The 22,785-nt window shown below is 35.7% G+C and overlaps 1 protein-coding gene and 1 long non-coding RNA gene across 3 annotated transcripts in view; one reads left to right on the top strand and one right to left on the bottom strand.

Annotated features, from left to right (window-relative positions):
* STAM (signal transducing adaptor molecule) overlaps positions 1 to 22,785 on the bottom strand; it is a 34,199-nt gene that overhangs the window by 7,495 nt on the left and 3,919 nt on the right. Inside the window, exons 1-10 of one of the 2 annotated variants that reach the window (XM_018075613.2) lie at positions 19,442 to 19,460; positions 15,231 to 15,315; positions 8,728 to 8,803; positions 8,551 to 8,646; positions 7,874 to 8,020; positions 7,513 to 7,603; positions 5,480 to 5,672; positions 5,053 to 5,147; positions 3,749 to 3,837; positions 2,401 to 2,488 (exon numbers count right to left, since the gene is read on the bottom strand). In XM_018075613.2, the coding sequence (XP_017931102.1) occupies positions 2,401 to 2,488; positions 3,749 to 3,837; positions 5,053 to 5,147; positions 5,480 to 5,672; positions 7,513 to 7,603; positions 7,874 to 8,020; positions 8,551 to 8,646; positions 8,728 to 8,803; positions 15,231 to 15,298 (943 nt within the window). In that variant the 5' untranslated portion in view covers positions 15,299 to 15,315; positions 19,442 to 19,460. Of the gene's footprint in view, positions 1 to 2,400; positions 2,489 to 3,748; positions 3,838 to 5,052; positions 5,148 to 5,479; positions 5,673 to 7,512; positions 7,604 to 7,873; positions 8,021 to 8,550; positions 8,647 to 8,727; positions 8,804 to 15,230; positions 15,316 to 19,441; positions 19,461 to 22,785 lie in introns of those variants that run through there. The other variant, XM_018075612.2, reaches the window with a different exon arrangement.
* LOC108640224 lies at positions 10,751 to 21,308 on the top strand. The gene is made up of 2 exons (XR_001921006.1): positions 10,751 to 11,023; positions 21,207 to 21,308. It is a non-coding gene; the product is annotated as an uncharacterized LOC108640224 (long non-coding RNA).

Here is a 22,785-nt window from a genome sequence, read left to right as displayed (position 1 = left end):
AATATAACAGCGTAATAAACATTTCCATACTGCAAAGTCAGAAAGCAATTTAAAAAAAATAACAAGACAGAAATGTGTAGATGCTAGTCCATTTTTTTTAGTTCATTACTATAATCTGCACGCCAAAAATTTATAGTAATAAGGGAGCATCATGAAAAATTTAAGAATGAGATCCAGCTGAAGTTTTCACTACTGGTAAAATTTCAAAAGTACATTTTAAAATAAAGTGAAGTAAAACACATTTAACATCCAGGAAGCATAAAACTGAAACTATTTTGCATTAAAAGGTTATTTGCATTAAAGCAAATCTGAGAGATGATCTCTTCTTCAAGAAAGAAAATTTGCCACTGCAAATCGTGCTCAACTAACAATACTACAAAAAGACTATCTATGAAAACAATGAAGAAGAAAACTGGTTGCAATGATTCAATCACCTGCACATCAAAGACACTATTAGCACATTTCTCTCTCACTAGAACCCTAATTGGGGGAGGGGTTTTTTTTCAAACCACTGACGGGCAAAAACCAACACAAAAGCTTACCAGAGGCAGAACAGAAAAGCATTAAAATAAACAAAAATGCACCCCCTGCTTCCTTTCAGCACAAGGACATGGGATTCACCCGACTGCCAAGCAAACCACAGTTAATTAACAGAAAGACAGAATTTGTCAAATGTAAAATAAACTGACAAGGAAGATAAGAGGGAAGTTTGGGATATTAGGAATAAAGAAGGTCCTGAAAATGTCTGGGCCATGATGCATGAAAGGGCACTACTATTGTGTTCCTCAAAGGCAATGCCAGGTGAATGAGGAGTTGTATGAGAGATACCCATCCACTTCTTTGAACCTCAAATTAGTAATACATTGACAGGAATGCTGGGAAAAGATGTAAAACCTGGTCTAAGTTCTGCCTATTTTTATGTACAGCATAAAGTGTGGTAAAAGGCATGACAAGGATTGCTCAGATGTCTGTATGCTAACATGATGACTGCACTGTTGCCAACCACAAACCCTGGGCTCCCGAACATGTTACAATGAGCTCTCCAATTTAAAGAATTTGTGACTGGACATGTGGCTGGCAGAAGAAAATTAAGTGGGTTTTCTGTCAAATATTAATCAGCACCTGTCACCACTGGTAGGAATCAAGGATTCAAAATGTATCTGTAACAAAATTCCCAGAACCTATGCCAAAACAGTAGCTCACCAAGGCCTACTTAAGTGTAGAGCAAGTAATCTTGTATTGGCATTGCAGGACTACAGCAAGTGCTGTTGTAGGCAGCTGAGGAGCAATCATATGATCCTACCACTGCTTTCAGATTCTAGGACCAGTCCCACAATTCAATATAAAATTCAGCATTGTTTTAATGATCTCACGATGCAAGGAAATCCTAATCTAAGCCATATCTGGAGGCTGGTGGACAAGCATACCTTTTAATTTCTTTGCCTCTGTCCTGGACCAGATACAGGCAATCTGCTTCTTAGACAACAGCCTCTATAGCTATATTTGGGACTTGAAAGAATAAAACTGGTCATGTTTCTTTTTACCCCTCTTTAGCTTTAGTGGAACTAGAATATGTGCAGACAGTTCACTGATGTGCAGTTCCCAAAACAGGATTCATTTACAGGCATAATGAACCAGATGGGTGTGGAAAGATGGGACATACCCAAAAGCTTATAAACCTATACACTTCCATGATTAACTTCTAGATAGATGTAGAACCTGCCATTTTCTTCACAAAGTCTGGTCCTATTCTGAATTGTCAGTCTAAGCCTATGTTCTGTCTCATAATCAGTAAGTTTCTTTTCTTCCTTCTTTAAGTTCCCTCCCAAAAATTTTGGTGCATATATCAACCCAGGTAAAATGGTCTATAATGCCTCTGTGAAGAGGTAGTCTGAATAATTTGACTCTAAAAGACTAGCATAATTTGTAGCATTCTATAAAGTATTTGTTAATATGCAACTCCTACAGAAATACACATGCAAGTGAAAAGCATGTGAGACACCCACAGGTCTATTCTAAACCTTAGTAGTATTTCTGCTTCCTTTCATGGAATCTTCCTTACACTCCTTTTGCCACTCATGCTGTGCTACTCTATGAAGGAAAAAAAAATAATGGATGAATATGATTGAAATTAATATTTCTGGGTCTCGAAAAGGAAAAGAATATAGAAAATGGTTTTCTTGAGAGAGGAGTAGGCTTGTTTTAAGTTAACATTTTGCACTTTGGTCTCTTAGATGTGGAAAAAAGGAAGTGAGAAGATAATTATGGCTCAGGCACTTTCCTCAGGCATGCTTCTTGCATGCACATGAAGCTGAAGTAGTTTCAACTTAGTTTCAGTTTGGTTCGATGTAGGTAATTACTAGAGAGGAAAACAACAACAACAAAACAGTACTTTCTTACCCTCAAGATGAAGCAATTCTGGGAGGTCTGGTTGGTCATCAGATGGATCCGCACTTTGTAACATCTGTAAGAGTTGGTCCATTTTATCCTAGAACACAAGTTGTATAATTAGGGCACATACGGTAGGCGGGAAATTAGCACTTTCAGGATAGTAAACTAAAGCAGCTGTTTACAACAGCCATTTTGATCTCTCGGCACTTGAGAATCATCGACTAAGAAAATACAAATCATACATGCTACTTTATAAAATGAAGATGCTTTAACAAGGAAAAGCCAATTGACAAAAATCAATAGTAGTAAAAAGTGGAATGTGCAGAATACTCCTTTATTCCTAGAAGTCCTTCTAAACAGTATTTTTTGAGCAGCTTCTATTTTTCGATTCTAGTTATTATATATGCAATAACACCACCTAGTGGGATTAGTGGAAATATTTTGAAAGAATACATGGAGAGAGTACTTCAAATTCACTGAAAATCTATCCTGCATTTTTAAGTGTATAGGGCCTATTCAATATATGAGCCATGTCATTATCTATATATATATATACATACATACACATATATGGAAAACTCCATAAAAGAGTTTGGCATAATAAACACTTGAAGAAAAATACCAAGATCAGTGTTTACAGAGCCATTGTGCTGTCTACTCTTTCATATGGTTCCGAATCATGGGTCATCTACCGCCACCACCTACGTCTCCTAGAGCGCTTCCATCAACGCTGCCTCTGTACAATCCTAAACATTCACTGGTCAGATTACATGACCAGTACATCTGTTCTAGAACAGGCAGCAGTCACAAGTATAGAAACCATGTTGATGAGAACACAGTTGTGCTGGGCAGAACATGTCTCCAGGATGAAGGACCACCGCCTCCCTAAGATCCTGCTCTATGGTGAACTTGCCACTGGCTGCTGCAAGAGAGGAGCCCCGAAGAGGAGATACAAGGACTCCCTGAAACAACATCTCAGCCTTGGCCATATTGATCAACATAAATCTAAGACAGAAGTCAAGATGGATATCTCTGAGGTATCCTGAAGTACTTAAAGTAAAATTTGAAAGCAAATTTGTCACTCAACATCAAGCTTCTAGTTTGGAGGTAAATAGATGTACAATCTGGGAGTAGGGCCCTAAATGGAATGCAGTTTCCAAATTCAGTTTCAGAAATTCCTAAGAGATTCAAGACTTGAAGAAATGAGAATACTGCAGATTTCTTTTTATTTTAATTAAATCGACTTTCCCTTCCCACTCTCTTTTGATTTTTGTTTTTGAAGTACACTATGAAAGGGTTAAATATCACATATATAAAGGTACCAGCAGTTGAAAATCAGTACTTTTAGCATGCTTACTTCATCAATATAAACTGGTTCAGGCTCAGGTTCTATTGTCTCTACTTGAATTTCATCACTGAACTGCACTGTCTTCTTCTCAACTTTCACTGCAAGACAAACAGGCAGACTAAATTTTATAAAATAAAAATAAACAAACAATGACAAATATAATACAGCTAGCATATTTTTGCATTTGAAACATCTACTGTGAAAATTTTAAAAATTAGTATTTTGTTGACATTTGAAATCCACAAACAATTTTCTTAAACAAATCTGTAAATTGCATTAAAAAAATACAACAGTTCACACAAGGTCAACTGAAACATGTTTTATCAAATAAATGTCTTTATTATAGTCTCCTTGCATATAACATTCTTATTTGTAAGTTATCAGAAAAAAAAGACTAAGAAAGAGTGATTGGAAGAAATAGGGCTAATGAGTCAGGTTTAAGAGAAAAGTGATAAAATCATCTATGACAAACTGAGTCTTCTTTTCCCCAAAGCAAAATACAGAATCAAAAGTTCTCAAATTTCACTATTCCTTCTCCATCAAATCATATCTGCAAAGCATCTCATTCCTCTGTAGTGGAAGCTAGAACAAAAAAGCCAAATACTACTCTTATCATATTACTCTTACTAGATAGTTTAAACATATCACAAATGACTGCTACAGCATGTAATTCTGCTGACCTGCTCTTACCTTTAGCACCCTTGAATTGAGATCACAGGAGATTAATCTTGCAAACCCATGAGATTTACAGGAATTGGTTCTAATGTTTAATATTTTTATTAAATATTTAGAGTAGGTTAGACTGATATAAATAGATACAAATAGATAACTAGTATACAGAAAACCCCTCTTTCCATGTATGTATGCACACATACACAGCTACAGTATGTAGGTTTCTTGAACTATTTGAACACTGGTAATCTGACTCACATCTGCCCAGGGGCCTTCAGTTTTACCTTGATTAGTTATGTACCATTGTAACCAGGCAAAAAGGCACTTTAAACCAAAAAGCTACTAATGCCTACCTTTATCCAGGTCTCAATGGAGTGATTTAATGAGTCTCAAGGAAGTCACTGACAAAGCCAGAACAGAAAGCATCATACTTTTCAACAGAAGCCAGCTTGGGCAACCTTGGTCTGACACAAAGGTATGTCTGTTGTTTGTGAGATCATAGCAAGAGCTCCTCAGTTTTACTTCAGTTATCACATTACCTTGCAACTGAACTCCATCATAAGGGAAAGGAAATCACTGCAAAAATATACCTTAGGCAATGGCAGGATTTAACATATATACATAAATACAATGTTACTTACTCATTTCTGGCTCAGCAGAAAGATCAGCTGTTACAAAATTAGATGGAAACAATCCTATACCCTGGTGAGTTTCACCTTTCCACCAATTTGGATCACTAAAGATAAAAAAAAAAAGAACAAACCCCCCATACATTATAAAACCCACTCACATGGAATTTTCCTAGGAATTGCACAGAAAAGGCTTTTATATTACTTATACAAAAATACAACTTCTGTATACACAGAGAATGTATTCTTGTGTATACACAAAAATTTTATGCAATTACATTTCTTTGTAAAAAATCTAGGAGATAACTAAAGTATTTAATATGTAAATATGTTTCCATGCAACGGTATTCCAAGGTATGCTTCTACATAGAAGATATCATCATCTCCAAATCATTTTTACAGCCTAATATACTTCTAGAAGACATTCTATATAAATTACCTGTCATCAAGGATAGTTATAAGTTCTCCAGCTTTAAAAGTTAATTCGTTGTCTTCAGCAGCCTCAAAATCATAAATTGCACGAACCTTTCGGCCCTCATGTTTGTGGTTTGTTAAGAGGCTTGAGGTGCTCGGATACAAACTGGAAAGTGTTGTTTGCTGTTGCCTTTGTTCTTTTAGTGACAGTTCAATAGCTGCAAAAGAAGTTACTCATATGAAAATTCCCTATAAAAATGGGTTGAGTGATATGAAGATTTAATTCTGTGAAATCTTTTAGTATAATTCTATTCCTGTTGCATTTTAATCACCCTCTGCTTTTCCCTTAGAAATAAAAGTAAAAAACAAAAAGATGTTTTACAACTAGAGAGCACAATTCTGCCTGTAGATTTACTGAGGCTTTCAAAAGGGACAGGATGAATAAACAACACTTAAGCACAAATGGAATAACTCAGTGAAGTCATCCATTTTTTATTATTATATTATTGTTATAACCTTGAACTGATGTAAAATATCTACATACTTACTTTACATCTTACACTATGTTGAACTTTTACAGATTGCTTGAAACATTAAAAGAATACAGCTGTTCCAGTACACAGTTTTTCTCTGCTAGACGGGAGCCTTTAGCCTGGATCCACAGAATGAGAGGATTATACAGATTGTCTGAGGTTGAAAGGCACCTCTGGAGGTCATTGTGTCCAATCCCTTGTTCAAGCAGGGTCACCTAGAGCTGATTGCCCAGGACTGTGTCCAGACAACTTGTGAATATCTCCAAGGACAGAGACCATGACATCCCTGGGAAACCTGTGCCAGTGCTTGGTCACCCCCACAGTAAAGAAGTGCCTCCTTAATTCATAATTAACAAAATTATTTTTGCTTAGACAAGCAAAATTTTATCCTTTCTTTTTTTTTTATCCCTATCATTCCTTGAATAATTTCACATTTCTGGGTCATTTTTATTAAAGCTTGTCTGAGCAGAAAGGTTTCACTCATATTAAACCCCTCCAAGTTTGTGGAAAAAAAATTGATCATTTTTAACAAGGGACAGAATGGACACAAAAACAAAGAAAACAAACATTAGGAAACATGCAGAGTATGAACTTTTAAGACACAGACTTAAACAGACTTTGACGGACTGACTGTTGAAGAAACCATTAGTAACATATACAGATTGGCTAATGGTGATTTAAACAAATCAATGTTATATTAGACAATAGCTAAACAAAAAAAAGTTTAAGATGAAAAACTGCAAACATGCACCAACTACTAGTAAAAGAATTTCACTCATTTAGCAAACAGCCATTGTTACAACTTTAAGCCCAAAGCCATCCCAGGTACAAGACATAAAATTTGATGCCTTTACATTGCTGAAGTTTGATCTCAAAAACCAGTTCTCAACCATAACTATCAAACCACTCTAAGAATGACTCTTCACATGTATCTGGTATAGGATCATTAAATGACCTTTAAATATACTTTAGTACAACAGTAAATCAGAAGAAACCATCCTAGTTTTGTTTATGGGGACTGATGTGAGACATTTAACAGTCATTTATGTTTACAGCAATCAAAGCTTAAGGTATACTACAGAAACAATATTCAAAGGAATAAAAGTAGTATACCCAGAATACTTCACATACAACTTATATCATAATATTTATTTTATTCTTCCATCAAATCTCTAAATTGCAAATGAGTGTGCTTCACTTGCCCCAGAAAGAGGGAAAATCCAAGTACAGCAATTGCATCAAACATTTCCACAGTAGAGGCATGTCCTTAATATGAGATTTTTGAAGACTTGTTTCACTTTGGTAAGGGGAAAAAAAAGTAAAAATCGAAAATTTTTCATATTTTTTTTACTCACAGAATACTTTCAATCTCTAACTCTCCAAGAAGAGTACAAAAAGAAAGGAATAGAAATCATAACCCCAATCCATAAATACACTATTCACAGAGGAAGGAAGCAAAACATTTTTTCTTGCTTTTTTGATATTTATCAATATATGCTTCATGTCAGCAAGTAAATGTACTTACCTTTAGCTAAATCCTCCTCTTCCTTCTTGTTGGCTACTGTACCAGGATCTTTGGCAACTAGAGCGGGACTTGCTTTTGCCTGTTCAGCAGCCTAGCCAAAAGTGAAAGATGTAAAAATGAATCCAACAAAAAACTGACAATGCATTAAGTTCACCACTTCGATTTGTATTCATCTGCAATATAAAAATCTAAGGTAAGTGAGAGCATTTCACTCCTCAAGGAAGTTTTATTAAGACAAGAGAGTTTTCATTTTTTTGCCAAGTACATTCTAGAATCCAAGACTACAAACTGTAAAATACAGAGCTGAGCATAAAAAGAATTTGTGATACCCTTTGAGAACAACCACAAAAATCTAATGTACCTGTGAACCAATAGCTGGGAAAGTAACTCCTTGCTCCTTAAGATTTTTTATCATAGCAGATATTAAACTAAGTTGTGGGTCATTCTTGAATTCATCAGTCCATTCCACCATAAGGGCTTTCAGCTTTTCACAAACTTTTGGATGACCCTGCATGGACAGTAGAAACTAGTTAAATAATGTAGAAATTGGTTCTTAATTTCAAGTACTTTCATCTTAGTTCAATATACACCATATAGACACTTACTTTCACAGTCAAGTTTAGCACTCAAAGATATCTTTATTAGAAAGGGAGAATAGTACACCAGCATCATAATTGTATTAGTACAATATGTGCTAGGCCCAAAATAAAGTAAAATAAGGTTACATTGAAGTCCTGTATTATCTCCATTTCACGTTTGTATTTAATGTTTCACTGCTGTCATTTAATGTGAAAATGAATCAGTTTATTTATAAATTAACACACCACACCTCCCCCAAACAGAATACCTAGGTAACTACTGTGAAGTGGCATTCAGGAAGTTCTTTCTGATAGCCACAGTCTTCTCAGTAATCTATGCTTACCCCCCCTCTCCCAGCTCCTTTCCAGTCTTCCAAAAGTAGATCCCATTCCACTTTCAGATTAACCCAACTCTGATTTCACTTAGAGATGAAATGTATAAATCAATGCAATACATTACCTTATTCAACACATTGCTTACTTCACTGGCAAAATCTCTTGAACAGACTTCTAAATGAAAGATTTTGCCACAGTTTGATACACATGCTCCTAGAAGCTAACAAAAGAAAGATTAAAACTCAGATTTGTGCAATATAACTTTCCAGGAAGAAAAATCACTATATCAAAAAGAACCTACCGTCAAGGCTTGCATAGCAACATGAGGATCTTTATGGTTCACCCTCTTCATAATAGAGCGAAGACAGTCTTTAGGTCTAAAAAACACAAGACATTTAAAAAATGTAATGGAATGAACATTTCCTATTGCATACATGACAACGCTGATGACTTTAGCAGACAGCAAGATCTCCTGAATATTGTCAGTTTAGTAGCTTGCAAGTGTAACATAAAAAAAATAAACACCATTAACAGTTGCAGCCATTTCTATCTGTAGGATTTGTAGCTTTCTTAGTGATCAAAACCTCTCAGTAATTTATGTTACCTTTTGTACTTAGAGAGAATTACTGTAAATACTCCAGAAATGCATAAAATCCCTTACAATTAGATAACTGAAATTCTCTGCAGTCCATGCACCTTCTCCTTTATATTTCATACACATATGTAAGAATATTTCCTTACATACTGATTTACCAACACCCTTTTGCTACTTTCATTTTGAATTACCACCACTATGTTCCTCAGTCTCTTTTAATCTAAAGAATAGCATTAATAAAGACATGCAATGAACCAACAAGTTCTAAAAAAACCTGTCAGACATTCTACAAAGTTTCTAAACAATTTAATACAGAATTCAAGTCTTACCTATATTGTGGTAGATAGAAATAACATAGAAAGTAACTTCAAGAAAGAATTTGAAAGGGAGTTTCAGACAGTTTAGTGTATTAAAATCTGTGTGACTTTCTGTTATTTTATTCTGTTTTTAAAGGTAGTGGAAAGCTGAGCAAGCCTGGGTTAGGAATTATCATGGGCATACAAGCATTATTTGGTGAATAGCCCTGAAAAGATAAACCTGAAGGAGGGTAAGTAGGGAAAGAGGAAAAAAGAAGGAAAATCTAAACTAAGCAGTTTTACACATCAAGGGTCTTTTTCGAAGCAGAAGTATTTTCCTATTGAACTGGTATCCAAGAACTAACATGAAACTTAGGTATAAGTTACACCACTGCTTGGCTATACTATATTTGGCAGTGTCTACATTTTACAGAAAGGTCCACCACATATTTAGTGGTACTAATTATAGAAAATGCTGTCATGCAGCATGAGTACATATCATTCAGTGTATACCTTCATATAACCAATTATTACGAATGAAGGCTCTAAGGCAAGTACTACCTTTTATCTATTAATTATGCAAGATTTCTCATGTGTTTGCTTTAACTGAGAAAGAATACATGCTAAAATTTTCAGAAATAACTGCTTTTGTAACCATTATTTGTGAGTAGGATTGATGTGATGAGTACAAGCTCAAAAAAGTGTGTCTCCATCGTAAAGCCAGTTTTATAAAGGTAGGGTGCAGCATCAAGAGCTTAGCAGTTCAGGAGCAGGACCATCAGCCTAAGATTTTTTCACTAAGGAATCCAAAGTCTTATTAAAAGGAATACAGTAACAAAGCCTCAAAGCCAAATGATTATTCACATGTGTTAAATATAATCTACTTGCTCATATATTTAACAGAAATGATCAATACTTGAGTGGTTAATGTTTTAACATGCTCAAATGTTTAAAATAAGAAGACTTTTGATTACACCTACATAAAAAAAATAATCCAAGCTTACCAATGTTTAGTCAGAGTAAGAAAACCTATTCTAGACAGAACTGTAATCCTTATTTTTACTTCTAATTAACTCATCATACAATTTAGTGTGTAAATTATGAGAAGCACTATGCAGAAAGCAGAGGAAAGCATGCACTCTATGAGTATAGAATTTGATCTACTTATTAGCACCTATCCAGACCATACCATACAAACATTGGGCCACAGTTCTGCTCCAACAATTCTATAACCAAAATTTCAGAGGCACCACAGTGAGTAGGAATAACAAATCAGCAGGGTAAAAATATGGCAAGATACAATAGAAGTTATGTATCATATATGATATCACATACTAATATATCCAGAAAATATTCACAATAAATTTCAGGTTTAGTTTTAGAAAGTTTAAAAAAAAAATCAAGCTAATATTTTATTTAACAAAGACAAGATTAGCAGTAATTGCAATCTAAAATATTACTCTGCAAGAAACACTTCATGTATTTTCAGGAATTTATTGTTCGCTTACAGTCTAAGTTAACTGACTGTGGTGCTCAGCACTACACAGGTGACTCAATTTTCCTCCTTGCTCCTTCAGAAACAAGCTAGTTAAAAAGCCTCCTGGTCAGCCTGTGAAAGATGCACTGCAATGACTACATAAAATGCTACTGAGATTGTGTAATTTGAGGGGGGAAAAAAAATAGAAGGTACCTTGGAAAACTATCAAGTAAGCAATTTTGCTGTTCTCTCTTGCATGAACAGGCACAAAAACAACCAAAGAAGAAACAGCTAACCAGAATACTGGCTCACTGAGGCAGTGATTAATCCTTAAGGAATCAGGACAAAGTTAGGCAAGCAGCAATACAAACCATTTCTCAATGACAATTTTTCAATACCTACCCTCAAAAGAGAGTTCTGCAATGAACATTTCTATTTTAACCACTGATGTATTCCCACTGATTTAATTTGTTTTCAGTCACCTTTCTTTTTTATTAAGTAACTTTTCTGGAGAAAAACTCAAGTTGTGATAGTTTCAAACACGTAGACTGACATGTCTCATGAAATAAATATAAATGGTACAACAATCTCAAAGTCAAATGCAAACACAATTAGAGTTAGGAATTGGCTAGCACTGAACTGACTGAGGAAGGGGGGACACCTTATGCTAAAATACACTATATGTGGCCTTTAATTTTTCCTTTTATTCTGTTTAATGAAACATTCAAATTTTACTATGTTATTTTATTCTGAGCTGATAAACTATAGATTCAGTTGTGTAAGCATTTTCATTGCAGAAAAGTAACATTATGCAAAAATCTATACCTTTCCTGTAGTCAGATTTAAAATGTCACTCAAATATAGAATCATAGAATATCCTGAGTTGGAAGGGACCCACAAAGATAATCAGAGTCCAGCTCCTGTCCCTGCACAGGACAGGCCCAAGAATCACACCATGTGATTAAATTTTTTAAAATAAGCAAGTTTTCAATAATGCTGAACAAAAACAAGGGGGGAAAAGATTGCCTTTAATGGTAAAAGCTTTGTTTTAATCATGTTTCCATGTTGAAAGAGCAACTTGCTCACTGAGCTAGTAATGCCAAAAAAGCAGGATGTAAATGATGTGATATGCAACTGCTGAGCTGTATGAGTTCCTAAAACAATTCAGAGATTAAAAAACTGTGTTGATTTTCTCATAGTCAGATAAATTTTAGATCATCTTAAGTGATATGTGAAACATGCAGAAAGTATCAAGTTAATTCTATACTACATATGGTAATATTCTATATACACTATTGTAAACAAATCTTATTATTAAAAATATTACTGCATTTTCTGTCTTTCCTGTGTTTTCTAGGAAAATTCTGATATCGACTTTAACTGATTTCGAAATTCACCAAAAATAGAGAAATTAGTCAAAGAGAGGGATTCAGTGGAATTCTAACTTGCCAAAAACCTGTCTTGGTTGGATTAAAGGAAGCAAGTTAACATTTTCAGCTATTTGCAATGCTGCATAAGAAAAGTATTACAACATAAAAATTAATAGTAGCATTTCTGTTACTGAACTGCAACTAGTTTATCTTAAGAGAAAATATAGCACCTTTGCAGAGTAACTGGTTTGCAACAATTCATCTGGATACAAACAAGCCTGCAGACCTAAATGAGACAGTGTGCCATACAGCACTGGGGGACGTGCTACTTAATGAACAACAGTCCTTGTAGTCTGCCCTGGCTTCATGTGTAAGACGATCCATATCTAGAAGGCTGCAGGCATGCAATGGAGCTTAAGGACTGGTACAAGGAAAACCCATAAAGTAGATTTTGTAATCTAAACTTCTGCCAAAAAACAGTAACAGACAGTTTGTACCGGAGCAGAACTGGTTAAAAGATTAAAGCCAATCCCAGTTAAGAAGACTAGCATCCTTGTCAGAAGAACTTAAACTGCAGGAGAATTTCAAACAGCTAAGCACAAGTCATTTAAACTTCTTAATAGGGAACAGTGTCTTGCTTTGCCTTGCTATGGCATGACATAATCCATAAACAAAGAAAACCAACTATCAGCAAGTTTTAACAGAATCTGAATTTAAGCAACAAGTCAGCTGGCAGCCTATTTTAAGCAGGGTAAATATTACAAAGGTTAAGTCCCACTTTTATTTTAAAAACAGTTTTATTTAAAAAAAAATCAAAACAGAAAAACACAAAGGAAAAGACCAAACCCAACACAAACAAACCCCACAAACTGTAACAGGGATTGAGCTGCAGGGATTTACCATAAGATCTCCAGCTTTGTCTGTACTGCTGTCTCTTGCAGCTACTCACATTTGAGCACTGTTCAGGCTGTGTTGCTGTGAGACTAAAGCTCGCCTGTGGAAATGCTTTCCATGATTAAATAGAATACTGAAGCCTTCAATAGTATAGTTACTGTTACAGGCTCAGCGTCAACATGCACAAGGAAGAGAAATGTAGTTTTACATATACAAACATGAAACATCATTAACAACTTGCCAGCTCTTATCTTAACTACAGTTACACACAACAGCACAGAAGTCTCAATATGCCATGCTATTTGTAAGACCATCTCTAATTCCAAGGAATAAGCTTATTTGCAAACCTGTTCTTTGGAACAAAAGTCTCAGGTGTGAATTTGCTGTCTGGCATCCCCTACTGTTTCTCGCAGTTTTACACAGCAATCCAGGTTCTTCTCAGAGAAGCCTTTCACTAAACAGCAGCAATGGCAAGACATTTTTTTTAAGTCTGTTCCTTACGTGAATTGTTACAGGCAATGCTTCGAGAAGGTGTATTTAAAACTTTTCCAAAGACTAATACTACAGTGACTACAAACACTATAGATACACCAAAATCATGTCTTTAAACTGTATTTTTTAGTTGCTAGCTCAAATTATACTTTAACTTTCCTTGTCCAAAAAGCAAGTTCATGTATAAATTTTATGAAACAGCTCAGTAAAGAATGAATAATGGAAACATTAGTGGCCCATATTAAAATGTGTTTAATTTAATATCACATTTTCAAAATGTAAATTTATCAAAGCCCTGATGTCAGAGAATAGCTTTGGAAAATAAGGGGAAGAAACACAAAATTTCATTTTTTCCTGTGACAAAGACACTGGTGGTCTGGTGGTGAGGACAATGGAAGGGCAGCAGATGTTTTATACCCTGGTTTTAGCAAAGTTTCGACATAGAGTTGAAGGCCTTATAGTCTCCTTATCACACAACTGGTGAAATATGGGGTGTATAAAATGATGATTATAAAGTGAGCGGAAAACTGGCCTCCTAAGCTCAAAGAGTTGTCACCTGTGGTGCAAATTCCAGGTAGCAGGCAGTACCTAGTGGGATCCTTCAGGGATTTCTGCTGGGACCAACACTCAGCAACTTACTGACCACAGCAAAAGGAAGGGGAACATTCAATATACTGGAGGGCAGGGCAGAGGGGCCTCGAGAGGCTGGAGAAATGGACAGACTGGAACTTCATGAAGTTGAACAAGAACAAGAGTAAGATGTTGCATTTTGGGTGGTCTGCTCCAGCAAAGGTAAGGAGCTGACCACCTGAAAAGTAGGAAAGGATCTGCAGGTCGTATTGGGTGACAGGAGTCAGCAAGTGTAGCCGAGCAGCAGAAAAACCAACCACATCCTGGGTCAAACTAGTGGTCAGCACAGCCAACAGGGCCAGGAAAAGTGATCTTTCTTCTCCATTCTGCATCTGGAGCACTTTGTCTAGTTTGGGACTCCCCAGTGCAGGAAGGCTATTGATGCATTACCATGAGTCCAATGGATGGCTGCCAGGATGGTCAGAGCAGGTCACATACAAGGAGAGATGGAAGAGCTGGTTTTGTTTTTGGGAAAGGTAGACTGCTTTCTACAACTAACTAATCAGAGAATACATATAAGAAAAGTGTAATCAGATTGCAGAATTATTTTTTTATTTACTTACTTAGTAAGTAGTAGTAGTAGTTAAATACTGAAACGTTGCCCATAGGAGTTGTGAAACCTCTGACCTTGGAGGCATTCAAGACTCGACACGGCCCTGAGCAACCTGATCTAATTAGACCTGTTTGAAGCTGGGAGGTTGGACTAGATGACCTCTGGAGGTCACTTCCAACCTAGATTATGATTCTATAAGAAAAATCCCTTATGAAGTCTCCTGGGTTTACGGTGATACTGCTAAAACATATCAGTTTATTTATTCTGTTACATCAGTGAAAAGCTGCTGTACACAAGTCCTAATTTTAACAGGTCACCTAGTATCTCCAAAGGAAGAACCGCAAAATATTTCAGCAGAAATCTCATATATTTTCCTTTTACTTGTAATAAATTTAAGTTAAATTGAGTTGTTGCAAAAGACTACAAAAGATAACAAAAATTTCATTCCTCACCTGAGTGTGAGAAAAGTTTGAGGAGGAAATTCTTAAGTTACTTACCCTGTGCGTGACTGTCCAACTTTATCACAGATGTCTAAGATGAGGCCCCAGTCTTCTGCAGTGTTCATCTCACTGGTTGCTTTCTCTGACAAATAAAGTATAAGCAAATCAAAACACAAATTCAAACAAAAAACCCCTTATTGTCAACAAATATGCTGAAATATTACCTCTGTGTATACTGCTAAATATATGACAAATCCCTATATTTTATAAAATCCATATATTAACACTATTATACCTAATTCTTTTTAATTTTTGAATGTTCACTTGTGGCCATCAGTTTCAACTAATGAGCAAATATATTTTGGGTTTGTTTTCGCACATAATAAAGATGCACCCAGAATATGACACAAGTAGTTTAGCTACCAACGAATTTTTTCTTCAATTTGAAACTATAAAGTTAAATAGGATATGAATACCCAAAATCTTAGTTCACTGCAGAGTCAGATACAACTGAATTTGTCACTTTCTCAGCCACTAAACGGCTATGTCTCTCTCCTTTCTACATATTACAACTCAACAAGGAGGATTTAACAATTCACTAATAATCATTAAACTTTTATCTCCCCATTCTCATCTCTGCTTTGGATGATATATTCCACTGTTTCTTTTCAGCTATAAGGACTGCGAAACCAAAACTAATCTCAGAGAAGCTGCTGAAGAGGAAAGAAATAGAGAGAGTAGGTGGAGAAGAAATAGATTTCATGTCAGGAAAAAAAAACAGAGAGAGACTCTCTCCCTATTTCTCCCTCAGAAAAGCTTAGTTACACCAAGGATAATAACAAATAAAAATGTTAAAGGAAACTGAGGTTTACACTGCAGCTGAATAGAAGATTATCTAAATACTGGTAGATCAGATGAGGGCTGGAGAGCATAAGAGAATGCACAAGGATTTTCCATTAGTAACCAAACAGAAGGTGAATGGGCATAGAATAGTGCACAAACTTTTGCTTCCCATCCCTGCTTCATCTAAGGTTCACATCTTAATCTACAGAGCACAAAATATGCCTTCAGGGAATGTCTCAGACTACTTAACTTTTTAAAAGGAAGGAAAGATTCCCTATAAAAACTCATCTGTCAGGAACAAGACATTATTTATATTAGCACTTGCAAGCTTGCAAAGAAGAGAAAGACAAAGCAAAACAACTAATCTCTAAAAATTACAAGGAATTATTAATCTCAAAGTTAATGGATTTCTTATGAATGAGTTCCTGTGTCTTACAAACTGAAGTATGTTATAGTTAATTAGTCTCTTAATTCTGAATAAAAATACAGAAAAGTAAAACTTCATGGTTACATGCTCTCAAAGTATTTCCGAGCAAAAATTAAACACTGACATATATGCAACTGAAATGATAACACATCAGTTGTGCTGCCTGATGCAAGGAAAACAGCAAAACAGTATAGTGAAATCCTAAATGGAAGTTAGTTACAATTCTGTATGTTCTCTCAGATAAAGTAATAGAGCACCGCCTCTTCTCTCTAAACTCATCTAGAACATTAATTTGATTTCAAAAAGCATAGTCAACAGAAATATGAAAAATTGTAGGTAGACACCATACTAACATCTAACACAAAGACAGACCAGCTGATCAACCAATCACAATTTTTCTTTCAGTCTGCTATTGTTCCAAATCATGTTTATGATTAGTAAAGCTAACAATCGCAATCACTGAAATTCTTGATGTTCAGATAAGACACCTGAACTGAATGCCTGGCAGAGCCATCACAGGCCAAGGCAGTCTTCTGAAATCATAGTCTATGCACACAGCAACTGTACTGTACATAGTCTATGCACACAGCCAGCATCAACTCCGGAGCATCAGAACTGCTTTTATGAGACACCGAGCCTGAGCTGGCTAGAATGCACTCCCCACACTGAAAACAGCTGATAAGCACAGTCCAGAGACACACAAAACAGACCACATAGATGCAGTTTACTTTCAGGACTCAATTGATTCAGTTCGTTGCCAGTTCTACTGGAGCTGGACCAGCTCCAGTCAAAGTGTGTCTGCACAGTGCTCTCGACAGCCTGAAGTTCCCGCCAGGCTCAGAGCTCACACATGGAGCCTCACAAAACCACACCGGTCACTTCTGCCTAATGCTGCACTTCAATTAGCACATCCTTCAGCAGAGAGCTGGGCAATCCAGTGGAACCGAAACCTTTTCAATTATTCTATATAACAGACAGTTGTCTGTATTTTTGACAACAATTGATCTTTCTTTCCTCACAGTGTTATCAGAGAGAAATGTCATGGCAAATGGTAATGTCTTCTACAAACAAAGAAGTAAACTAATGCATGATTAATGTTTTAAGATAACAGCAAACTGTGTCTTTTATGATAATTTAAATACTTTGGCTAAAACTACAAGTAAGATGGAGACAGATGAAATCCCTGACCCATATCAACCACACTGATTACAGCCTTATTTTAATTCTCAATAAGATTATTTTGCAAATTTATCCATTAATATAATTACAAGTTTTCTGCCATGGCTACATTCCTTCTTGGCAGTTGAAGCTAGTTCTATATAAAAACTGCCATTTGCTTGCAACGCCTTCCCCATTGTTAGTCAGGGTATTTCCTCCACCAACAAACACTGGATAGTTTCTTACTAGATTTCAGCCTGAAACCCAGTTTCTTTGTATACATTCTGTCTTCTGTAATAACAATCATACATTAATTCCCTTAGATAATAAAATTTATGGTAAGACACGACCAAAAAAAATTGTCTCGAATTTCAGTGAAATTCTGTCTCAAACAAGGGCAATTAAAAGCTAATAGCATACTGAGGATGTTATCAGCACAGTGATGCTACAGTGATGCTGACTGTCCACAAAAAAGGCTACTATCTCTGTCAGAGCATTAGCAAGTGACTATTGCCTTTCACCACTCTGGGAACAGGAGTAACAAAGACGCTTTGACAAAATTCCTATGATGCATCAGTGTTTTGTAGACAAAAGTAGGAAAGCTACTGAAGTAAAATTACTTACACTATTATCACTTAAAATCCATGAATACTCTCTCTTCTAACGGGAGGCACACATTTACAGCCAAAAAAAAGTTTATGTGCATTCAGTATTTGCCTACCCTGTCTAACAGCTGGCACACTCCCAGCCTTCAGGTACAGCTGACATGTCACTGGCAGACTCTACCTTAGTACTGAAATGGACTGTGATAGGGAAGGAAAAACAGACATTTGTTTTCAAAGTCTTAGGACAGGTTAGCACAGCACACAGAAGATAACTTAAGGAAGAAATGTTCTTCATCTTCCATCTCTGATCAAAAATAACTCTACCATAACAATATTAACATTTAGTTCAGGTTCTATCCCTCCACCTCATCCTTGCTTCAAAATCTTACTCAACTTAGTGAATGCCAGGACAGGATCGGATAATGTTTCAAACTTTACAAAAATAACTAAAAGACAGTGCTAGTTCCTGAAATCAGCATTCTTCAAAACCTGTTAATGTTATGTCAAACACAAAGGACAACAGGACTACGTGACACAGCTCTCTTCCATGAAGCTGTACCAATTCAAGGCATTGTTTTCTGAGCACAAGCAAGGCCTACAAATTAACATAGTAATTTTAACCAGTGCAAGACTGTAAAATCTTACATTGTGTCATATTAATTTGTAGTAATTAATAGTCATTATTAATACTAATTACTATTAAGACTAGTTAGTAAAATAGTAGTTTTACATTTTTTCAACTGACTTCTTTCCTTGGGTTCTTTTTGTTCATTACATGCCTTCATTTCTTGCCTTTATTTTTCTAGAAGTTATTTAATATTATTTTCTTACAAGCAATACCACAAAGATAGACAAAATGGTAAGTGCTATCATATCAGAGGAAAACAATACTTGGATCTACGGGTTCTTTGGTCAAACACAACAACAACAATCCTAAACAATATAAGAATACCTTTCTAAATAACTTCAACAATTCATTTAATCACTAAAACAAAAGCAAGACACACAAAAACAACTGCATCACAATTTTCAGCTACTTTGCAAGGCACAGTGTGTGGGATCAGGAGGCCTCTCCCTTTATACTTCTCTATTCAGAACACTAACCATTCTGAGCCAGACCAATTCCATCTTGCCCAACATTCAGTCTCTAATACATATATTATACCTAAAGCAGATGCCTAGGAAAACAAAAAAAGAATAAGGTAAGCATTAGTTGTACTTCCCTACCAACACACCTTTCAGTGACCAACAATTTGCAGCTTCGTAACTCCTGAGTCAGAACTGGTGCTCCAACCACACAAACACTGTCATAAATCACATACAGAACAAATAATTAAGGAAGTATTCTGAAGTAAAACATGTCTATGTCAGAAATCTTGGCTGTTTTTGTATCTTTGAAGTTTTTCAATAAGAACATCATGTCCTTCAAATAAAATACCTAGATGCTGAAATCATTCTTCCAAACATATGGTTCTATCTTCTTTCTTTTTTTAAACTAAACCTCTGAATAAAATTTACACAAAACAGTATCATCTGCCTTCTAAAGAAAACACCCTTCCTCTTTACCAATGCTCACTGAAATACGGTACCTAAAATCCAGACGACAGAGTTACACCTACTGATGAGAAGCCAGGTCAGAATGACATCAATATACGAGTGGAATTACTTTGGTTGTGGTAAAAAGTACACAGGCTCTTCCATGGGCTGTCTTGGGATACCTAAATAAACCTGCACTACTTGTATTTTAAAGTTTATTAATTTTGTTGAGGCCAAATTTCCCTAAAATGTACACAAACTTGAAGCCTGGGAGCATCAATAAAATCCTGTTTCCTCCTCTGGTTCTGTGCATTACCTAGAAATTTTAAGCAAAGTAAAAATATTTGCACCATGATTCTATTTCAGGCATACAAAAAACACAACTACAGATGATTATTTTAAGACAGAAGGAAAAAAACTTTACTCAGAAGGAAAAGGAATAATTTTCTAAAATTCATAACTGTCCTAAAAGAAATTTTTCATCACTATTAAACAAAAGAAATGTAGTACATTGCTGAAAAAAATCCACGACCAGGCTTAGTGATTGACCCTTTAGGTGCTGGTAAGAGGAATATAAATATTGCTGCAAATTTTCCATGCAGACATGTGCTAGTCATTTGATTGTCTTAGTTTGCATTTTAACAATAGCATTTTACTGTCTTATTCGAAATTTGCAAGAGTAAAGACTCCCATCAATGTTCAGATATTGCACTGAACACATGATGCATTTCTTAAAGCAGAAAACTTAGCAACTACCAATTGCTAACATCATTTTCAGAGGGAACTCTTGGCAGGATGGAGCTCTCCAAGCTTTAGATTTTACTGATGTTTATTTTGAAAAAAGTCCAATGTCAGAACTGAGCTATTTTTCTGCTGCAAAGTTTAAAAGATGCTAAAACTAGCTAGAACTTCAAGACATAATTCCAGATCAAAACACCCCCAAATCCAACACTTGAAATGTACATGATTTGAGATTTGAAGCACACAAATACAAGTAAAAACTGTCAGAAAATTCTACTAAGTTTTTTAGCCATCCTACTTATTGTTTGTTCTTACTTTATTCATGGACATAATCTTATTTTCATAGTTGGACATCTCTAAAATGAAATTCTGAAGTTCTCAGTTACTGAAGTTACAAAGAAAAAAATGGCTACAGAAAGTCTTCAAAAGAATAGTTAAACAAAGTCTTACACTCACAGACTCATATTACAACTAGTTTGACATGATAAAAAAATCCTCAAAAATCTGTTATAACATTGTAAACACTACAGAATTAATAAAAAATTCAACACTCCCCTCAGCCTTCTCTCCTCCATTTCCACTGAAAGTCTTGTTTTCTTCCCAAGATTAAATAAATAATTTCTCCTTCTCTATAAAATTGCAAATACTAAAATACCGAAGCAGTATAGTTTAAATAGTCCTTAAAGACTGAAACTGACTGCACATTTTTCTTTTTTTTTGCAGGCACTTGTTGAGAAATTTGGATTACATACCATTCCACATCACTGAAGTTAAATGCCATTAAATTCTGTTCTTTTTGTCTGTCAAATAAAATGAACAAATGCATTTGTTGACCTGTTCTACAAAAGCCACCAATAGAATATTAACCACTCTGCATTTTACTAACATGCTCAGAACTGCACAAGAAGAATACATCCAACCAGATTCCGTTTAGACAAGATTGAAAATAACCTCTAAAAGGCAATGCCACCATAGAGAGAAACTAGAATTCCATGAATCATTAACTTGGCAAAGCTATTAACCAACTTCTGCAGTTTAACTGTATCCTCATCTACAGTATTCCTAAGAAGTCCTTATGGAAGCCATTGCAGAAGGTGTCCTATGAAAGCAAAGCAAGCAGTGGTGACTGAGCTGACATGAGGCCACCTCAACTCATTCCTTCAGAAGACCATGTAGGATCTCACTGTGCATGAGGCAGCCTATCCAAAATAAACATCATTCAACTCAGTAAACTGAGGAGAATAACGACAAAAGATTCAAGATCTAGGAAGATAATGTTGAAATAATAAGACTAGGAAGATAATGTTGAAATAATAAGACCAGTTGAGCAAAAATAATTTAGATGTTTAGATATCTCATGCAAACCCTAACAAATCCACAGAACTCAAACTACCTTTCACCTAGAAATATTACAACAGAGCAGGAAGGTGAGCACATAGAGATACATGAGGAGGATGATTAGCCTGTAAACAAGGTGTATCACAGGCATGTTATACTAATAAATAGTGCCAGGATCTCTTTGCAACGTCCCACAAATCAAGCCAAAAACAGAAGGAGCATTTCAGAAGATCAGCAAGAGAGTTAACTTTTCAGATCAGGTAAGTAGTGTTATTTTAATCAGTTAGAGGAACAGATTTTACATGTTGTAGATCTACTTTGATCTGAGTTTTGATATTATAATGCACACTGTCACAGCTGAAATGAGGAGAAGCACTTAAAGTGACAGCTCTTCTCTGGGAGGAAAGAAAGAGAATTACCAGGAAAGTACTGGTTTTGACTATGAAACATACTGTGTTGGCTTCAAAGTGCCCAGCTGAACTCAGTCTGATGATTGATAGTGAATGTTTTGTTGGCTGATATACAGAAGGGGTATTTCACTCAGTTTTATCTTGTCGCATTGCCACTTTACACTGAGAACATATACCAAAGGTATCTTTTAGTAAGTAGTTCTCATTTTTCATAAACATTTATAAATAACTGAAAAGGGGGGTGGCTATAGCTCCTTTCCCACACATTTTCTACTCAGTCTCTCTGTTAGTTTACAGTTAATGTCCTTCTTAAAACAATGCTGAGAAAAGCAGTGGGACAACTTAGGCAAAAATGTGCCTCATGACAAACTGAACCAATTCTTGGAATTCACCTTCCCTTGCAGCCAGCCCTTAATGCAGTCTGCAGTCTCCATAATTGTCTGGGGTCGAGAAACTCATCTGCAACAATTTTCCCTCCTTTTGGCAAACCCAGCCTAACAGAGAAAATCCAGCTCTGAGAGACATGTAACTGGATTGTTTTGAAGATGTTGACT

The sequence above is a fragment of the Manacus vitellinus genome, unplaced genomic scaffold (assembly GCF_001715985.3).
Source record: "Manacus vitellinus isolate BGI_N305 unplaced genomic scaffold, ASM171598v3 scaffold_3_pilon, whole genome shotgun sequence".
Classification (NCBI taxonomy): Eukaryota; Metazoa; Chordata; class Aves; order Passeriformes; family Pipridae; genus Manacus; species Manacus vitellinus.
This window is presented reverse-complemented; position numbering and strand designations above follow the sequence as displayed.